This window comes from Neomonachus schauinslandi, chromosome 4 (assembly GCF_002201575.2).
Source record: "Neomonachus schauinslandi chromosome 4, ASM220157v2, whole genome shotgun sequence".
In the NCBI taxonomy this organism is placed as follows: domain Eukaryota; kingdom Metazoa; phylum Chordata; class Mammalia; order Carnivora; family Phocidae; genus Neomonachus; species Neomonachus schauinslandi.
Genome location: NC_058406.1, coordinates 15,555,449 through 15,562,562, shown reverse-complemented (window position 1 = coordinate 15,562,562; position 7,114 = coordinate 15,555,449). Strand labels below are relative to the sequence as shown.

Sequence of the window (7,114 nt, the reverse complement as noted above, 5' to 3'; positions counted from 1 at the left end):
AATAAATAAAATCTTAAAAAAAAAAAAAAAAAAAAAAGAAGGGGGATGTGTCTGTACTGAGCATTCTCTGGGCACCAAGCACCGTGCTGGGTGCTGGGCTCCTTACCTGTGGTATTTCACTTAGGACAACTCCAAAAGGTTAGGTTTATCAGCCCCTTCAGCCAGGTGTTTTTTTGCAGTAAACAACCTGTTCAACAGTACATAGCAGCCCTGTTCGCAGGATGTGGCATCTTAGATTCCCAGGAAGGAGCTTCCTGGGTGGCCTATTCTGGTCCCCCCTGTCCACAGAGGTCATTCCTGGTCATGCTACTCCCTGGCTCTATGACCTTGGGCAAGATATTTCTCCTCCCCTAAGCCTCAGTTTCCCCATACATAAAATGTGGGAGACAAGACTGGACAATGGTTTCCAAAGTAAGTTTTGAAGGTCCAACTCAGGTCCCTCAGTGGGACATCAGTCAGCCAGGGCCTGGGCCTCCATGTCCAGTTAAATAGGGCATCTTCCCTTTTGCTGTCTTGATCCTCTGCAAAATTTCACTTAGGAAAAGCTTCCACCACTGAAGTATCATTTGGAAGCAGCTGGATTAGATCATCTCCAGCGTCATTCCGGCTCTAACTTGCTCTGATCCTCAGATAGTCCGGCCTACACGGATTCCCCACTGCTGTGCTTCACCTTATTCTCTCCTGCCATGCCCCTGCCCCCGGCCTCCCCGCTGAGGCCCTGCCCCTGGGAAGGGGAGCTAGCCCCGGTTTCCCTCCTAGCTGCTCAGCAGGGCCCGGGCCGCACCCATCACTGACCTCTGCAGTCGGCTGGTGGCCCGGAAGCCTGGTCACTACCATCACCACAGTTGTCCACGCCCCAGCGATCGCACACCAGGCTCGGGGGTATGCACCTGCCGTTCTGACAGCGGAAGTAGGCGCCAGAGGCTCCTGGGGCCAGGAGGGGAGGCATGAGATGAGAACCCTGAGCCAGCCCGTGACACACAGGGATGCGTAGCCCTATAGTGAGGGAACGTGGGAGCTGCGAGCCGCAGAAAGCTGCAGATGAAAGCATGGGTGGGTGTTCCATGGGAGACAGGTGTGTGGTCACCAGGATGACGCTGATGGCTGACATTTACTGAGTTCCTATCCCCGTGCTGGGCATGGCTCTAAGCACTCCACTCACACCCCAGCTCCTGAAGTTCTCACAATAACCCTACATGATAAACACTGTTACTACCCCCATTTCAGAGATCAGAAGACAGGCCCAGAGAGCTTAGGTCACTTGCCATCGGCTCTGCCTGGCCTCTCCCCAAAGTAACTGCATGGCTCACTCCCTTCAGGTCCACACTCAAATGTTACCTGCCAGGGGGCCCCTGAGCTCCACGTGAGAATGGCACGCCACCCTCCCCCAGCGCTCTGATCCTCCTTGTCCTGACTTCCATCCCTCTGCAGCACTCCTCACCTCAACAGAACATGGATTCACTCGATTGCGTGTTTATGGTCTGAGCCTCCCGCATAATGTCAGCTCAGAGAGGACGCGGACTCCTCTTCCGTTCATTGCTGTAGCCCTGGAGCCTAGAACAGCACCTGGCACATTGCAGGTGCTCCCTAACATTTGTTAAATGAATGAATATGCACGCAGGTGAACGAATTGTATGACTTGATGCGCAGGGCGTGCAGAGAGGTTGACTTACCCAGCATCTCATTCTGTGGAGAAAAGCTGGTGCAGGTGGGGTTGCCCAAAACCCTGGCTCAGGGGTGGGCGTGGGAATCAGAGCGTTCCACTTCCTGGCCACGGAAATGGACACATGACCCACATGACTAATCAGATTTGGCCCTGGCACTTTTGCTAGAACCATAAGAAAAGATGCTCACTCTCCATTTTGTGGAGGTTAGAGCTATAATGGTGACCGTGGACTTGGAGCTGCAGGGTCATCCTGCTGCCAGATAGAAAGAGAAGCTGCCTGAAATGGAGGCCAAACAGACGCCCACAATGCAAAGACAGAGAGCAAGGAGACAGCGCCCAGGTGTCTTACTTGAACTGCTGGATGCAGCCATACCTGAACCAACACCTTAATATCCCAGTTATAGGAGTCCCTCCCCATTCTCTTTTGGCTAAACCAACTTGAGTTGGGTTTCTTTTGTCTACAAAAGAAAACGAAGACTATATAGCAGGTATGTAGGTGTAAGAATGAATGTGAGAGAAAACACAAACAGTAGTGTGGTTATGTATGGGCGGTCATATGTGGGTGTCATATGTAGGAGTGTGTGCATGAACCAGGCAGGCTGTGCCTGCAGGTGTGAGTGACGGGGACTGTGTGTGTGGCCTGAGGGTGTGAAATGAACCTTTCTTCATTCAAATGACAAACTGATCTGAGGAAGCCAGACCTGTGACAGGGCCTCGTCCCTGCCTCCTTTCAGGAGTTCAATCCCGCTAAACACAGAGCAGCGGCAACATCCCGGGCTCCCTGGCTGACAGCTGCACCTTGCAAGCAGGCAAGGCCACAGGGAGAAAGAGAGCGAGGGAAAAAGAAAGAGAGGGAAGGAGGGGTTAATTTTCAATCAGCCAGTGAGAGCTGTTTGCAAAACATCGTAGGCCCCTGGGCATGCTACAGCCTACAGGAGCCAGAAAGGAGACCCCAGGCACCACTGGTCTTGGCACTAAGGATTTAGGGTCCAAATTTCATATAGTTCCTCCCAGAGCCAGAGACTAAGGGGAAGAGAGAAAGAATCTAAAATCCAAAATTCAGGGGTGCCTGAGTGGCTCAGTCGGTTAAGCGTCCAACTGTTGATTTTGGTTCTGGTCATGATCTCAGGGTCCTGAGATGGAGCCACACAACGGGCTCTGTGCTGGGCCTGGAGCCTGCTTAAATTTCTTTCCCTGCCCCTGCCTCCCACCCCTGTTCTTGCTCATGCACACGCGCTCTCCCTCTCTCTCAAAAAAAAAAAAAAAAAAAAAGTTTTTTTTAATTAAAAAAAAAAAAAAAATCCAAAATTCAGACCAGGCATCAGGCCAGGGGAGAAAAAGGTGGGGGCCTTGTCTAAAGAGACCACGGGACGGCCCGAGGGCTCTGCCCGACCAGCTCCGTGTTAAAGGGCTGTCCAGGGCCTGGCTCGTTGAAGTCTAGTCCTTGGTGAGCCCATGCAGGCCCTCACATGGCCCCGTGCTCCAGTCTCAAAGTGCTCGCAACCCCATGTTCAAATCCCCAGCCTGGATATCTTCCCAGCGGCGGCAAGAAAGCTTCTCTGTGCTTTTGGCGTCTTCTGGGTTTTGGCAGCTCCCCTGCTCGCCATCACCGGACACAGCCTCTGCTGCGACACAGGGGGGCGTCTCCGATCCTGGGGGAGCCTGCGGGGGCTAAAGCCTTGAACTCAATTTGAACAAGAGGACGTGCTCTAGCCGCTAAAGCCCAGCCGCTCCGCTTGTGAGCAGGGAGACCCGGGCCCTTTACCTAACCCCCCAAGCCTGTTTCCCATCCCGAAACACGAGCACGAGAAGACGGGCACGTGCGGCTGTGAGCAACAGACAGACCTGGCACGCCAGGGGCAAAGGCAATGCGTAATAAACGATCATTAACTACTAGCAGTTCCCTTTCCTTGCTGAAGCAGGTATCTGTCACTTACAGTCACCGGAGACCCCGCTAAGCCCCTCTGCGTTCATCTGCAGGGCTGGCCCAGGACAGAAGAGCCGTGTGTGAACTTGAGAGTGTGTAAGTTGTATCTAAGCATGCAAAGTGATACTGTATGTGTATGAGGTGTGTGAGTGGGCAGTATGTCAGGCACGCGGGTTGTGTGTTGCAGTGTGTGAGGCACATGGGTGTGGAGTTGTGTAAATGAGTGCAAAGTTGTGGGTTGTACGCACATATACGTGTATGTGAGTGTGGGTGTTGGGGTGTGAGGTTTGTGGGTGTGAGGTTGTGTGAATGAGTGTGCAGGGCGTGGGGACTGTGCAGTGTGTGAATGTGGGTGTTGGGGTACGAAGTGTGTGAATGTAGGGTCATGTGAATGAGGGCAGTGTGTGTGGGTGTTGAGGTATGAGGTGTGTGAATATGGGGTCGGTCGTGTGGGGGGGGGTCATGTGAATGAGTGTGAACAGTGCATGAGTGTGGGTGTTGGGTGTGAGGTGTGGGAGTGTGGGAGTCATGTGGGAGTGGGAGTTGTGAACGGGTAGGTGAGTATATGTGTGAATGAGTGTGTAGGTTGAGGGCTATGTACAGTGAGTGTGGGTGTTGGGTGTGAGGTGTGTGGGGTGGTGTGAATGAGTGTGCAGGATTTGTGGGTTGTGTGCAGTGCGTGAGTGAGGGCTGGTGTGAATGAGTGCGCACGGTGAGTGTGGGCGTTGGGTGTGAGACGTGGAGTGTGTGGGAGTTGGCACCGGGCGAGTGTGTGCGGGCGTGCGTCAGGGGCTGGTAGGGGGGCAGCCATACGCGGCCCGGGGAGTCAGATTTACGGGGTAGGCTCCGGGGGTCTGGATTGGCCGCTCCCGGGACCGCGCTCTGCCCGCTGCCAGCCCCCACCCCCCCCACGCCCAGGCCCCAGCCCCCCACCCCCCCATCCTCTGGCACCGCAGGTGCCACACCAGGGACCCCAGCCTGCAGCTGCCCCCGGCTTGGGGGCCCCAGCCCCGGCCAACAGCCCCCACCCACCCAGCCGGAAAGAGTTGGCTTCGCCCACGAAGTCCACGCGGGGCTGGCGGCCTCTCGTGAGCAGGCGGAGGCTCAGCAAGGGTCGGGAGGACGCCACCGGGGCGGGGATGGTCAGGCCGCAGAGAGGGGCCCCCAGGGGCCGCGGCGCCCCCGGCGGGCCCTCGTAGAACTGCAGGTAGGACCCGGGGGCGCACGGGTCGGCCGGCGCGGGGGAGGAGGCGTTGGGTGCCTGGGACACTGGGGGCGCCCGGGCCAAGCTGTAGACCAGGAAGAGGCGGAACTGGAAGCGGGTCCTGTCGCCAGCGGCCGCCGCCCGCATCCAGAGCCCGCAGTCGGTGTCCGGGGCCACGAAGTAGAACCTGCGCGAGGCGGAGTGGGAGCGCAGCCGCAGCCCGGCCCCCTGCCACGTCTGCCCGCAGAGGTCCACCAGGTCGGCTGCAGGGGAAAGCACGGACCCTGGAACCGCGCGGCCAGGTTCCGAGCCCTGCCCGCTGTGTGACCCCAAGTAAGTCACTCACCCTCTCTGGGCCTCAGGTTCCTCATCGGTAACATGGAATGATTGCCCGACCTCAGAACTTTTGTGAGGGTTGAATAATTTAATTCGGGCCTCAGTCTCTTATTCAAAAACGCTAGGATGTGTTTCAGAATTTTCCAGATTTTAGAAAGATAAGGTGGGTAATACAGGAGATTATGTTGCAGCCCTCCGTGATCAAACACATTTTCTAGAGCAAGTCTACAGACGTAACCCTAAGCAGGACAAATAAAGACAAGAACCAGCCTCCTATCAGTTCAAGTCAGGTGTTGCCAGTAAATCAGTTAAGAAGGAATTTGGGCTTTCAGAGCTTTTCATATTTTGGAATTGAAACTAGAGGACTGTGGGCAGGTAAGGGTTCAGTGCTTAGGACAGTGCTACGCATTTAATGAGTGTCACAGAAGTGTTAGCTATTATTAGTATCTTATCCGAGGAGGGGTAGACTCAACTGGGCACCCGCCACCCCACAGCCTTTCCCTGTTGCTCCTTGATAAAAGAACCCTATTATCTCTCAGCTGTAGGTTGCTCTCTCCTGATCATTGGCCTAAACCAAACTTTGCAATCCTGATTCAATTTGCGGGGTTTAGGGATTGGCATGGGACCAGATTCTGACCAATGAGATTGAAGAGGTTTGCTGGGGACTCCTGGGAAAGCTTTTCCTCTCTGATTAGAAAAAAAGAAAAAAGAAAGAAAGAAAAGGGAGAGCCGTGTGATGAGGAGCCTCTTTCTTCCTGCTTTTGAAAGCAGTTGACTGAGGATGTGATGGCCAGCACTGTAGCAGCCATCTTGCTAGGATGAGGTCATGAGACTCAGGGAAAATATTGACATGGTTGAGCTGCTAAATTAACCATTTCTGGAATCACCTATGGCCACTCTCCCTAACTGAAATAAATCCATTTGGGTTAAGCTCTGTTAGTTTGGTATCTGTTACTTACATCCCAAAACATCCTCACTGCTGCAGAGTTGTTGTGAGGATTGAATGAGATAATAGGCAAATAATCAAACTAGCTCTGATTTTTGTTAAGATGGAGAAGAGGAGGTGGCTTTTCTGGTGCATGGTAGGGGCACCAGTGGATCTTGAGGACCAACCAGAATGTGGGTTTTGGGGGAAGAAATTCACCATCAGGGCTCAGGATGTGGGAGCCTTTTCTCAAATCTGCACAGACCTAGTAAAGCCAGACCCTGCCCTGGAGGCCCGCGGGGGAGGAGGGAGGTTTGGAAAGTGAATGAATTGAGCACCTTCTACGTGCCAGGCGCTAAATGTCTTACGCATTTATCTCATATGCACAGTAATAATAGTCCCTTAAGGAGCAAGGGCCCTTACTCCGACTTTGCTGCTGAAGAAACAGACCCTGAGAGGTGGAGCAGTGATGTCACTGAGAGTGTGAACACAGACCGTCTGCCCCCAAAGCCCATGGTGTTGTCCATTCCCTCCCCACACACACACACACGCACACTCCAGACCCCTGTTTCTGGGTGACTTGGAGCTCCAGCCTCCCAGAGCGGTTTGGGGTACCAAACAAGACCAGGCACAAGGCTTTCCAGCCTCCTCCAAGTCAAGGGGTCCCAGCCCATCATGGGGATACGGTGTCTACGGGTGGTAGGCTCTGACTCTCCTGCGCACCCCAGCCAAGCCCCCTCCTGCTCACCTGTCTCCAGAGTAGATGCAGCCAGGGCAGCCGCCCCCAGCAGAAGCAGCCTTTGGGGCACCATCCAGGCCCTGCTGTGCCCAGCAAGGGGACAGACCTGCAGAATCCTCAGTTTGGGGTCTTTGGGGAGACTAGGGTACGCGGGCCTGGCAGACAGGCTGACAGGACACAAGGAGCAAGGGGAGGTAAGTCCACCAGCCCTCTGGTTTCTTTATAGTGATCTTTGTGCTCCAGATCCTTCTTCAGATCAGGATTGTGTCTCGGGTTGCCGTAGAGATTTGGGGCTGAGGCTGGAGCCTGGGGAAAGA

At 54.5% G+C, this 7,114-nt stretch overlaps 1 protein-coding gene across 1 annotated transcript in view; it reads right to left on the bottom strand.

Annotated features, from left to right (window-relative positions):
* Positions 1 to 6,870, bottom strand: part of LDLRAD2 (low density lipoprotein receptor class A domain containing 2) — a 13,084-nt gene extending 6,214 nt beyond the window's left edge. Inside the window, 3 exon segments of the mRNA XM_021684387.1 lie at positions 796 to 927; positions 4,626 to 5,060; positions 6,807 to 6,870. Of these exon segments, the coding sequence (XP_021540062.1) occupies positions 796 to 927; positions 4,626 to 5,060; positions 6,807 to 6,870 (631 nt within the window).
* Between the last annotated feature and the right edge of the window lie 244 nt (positions 6,871 to 7,114).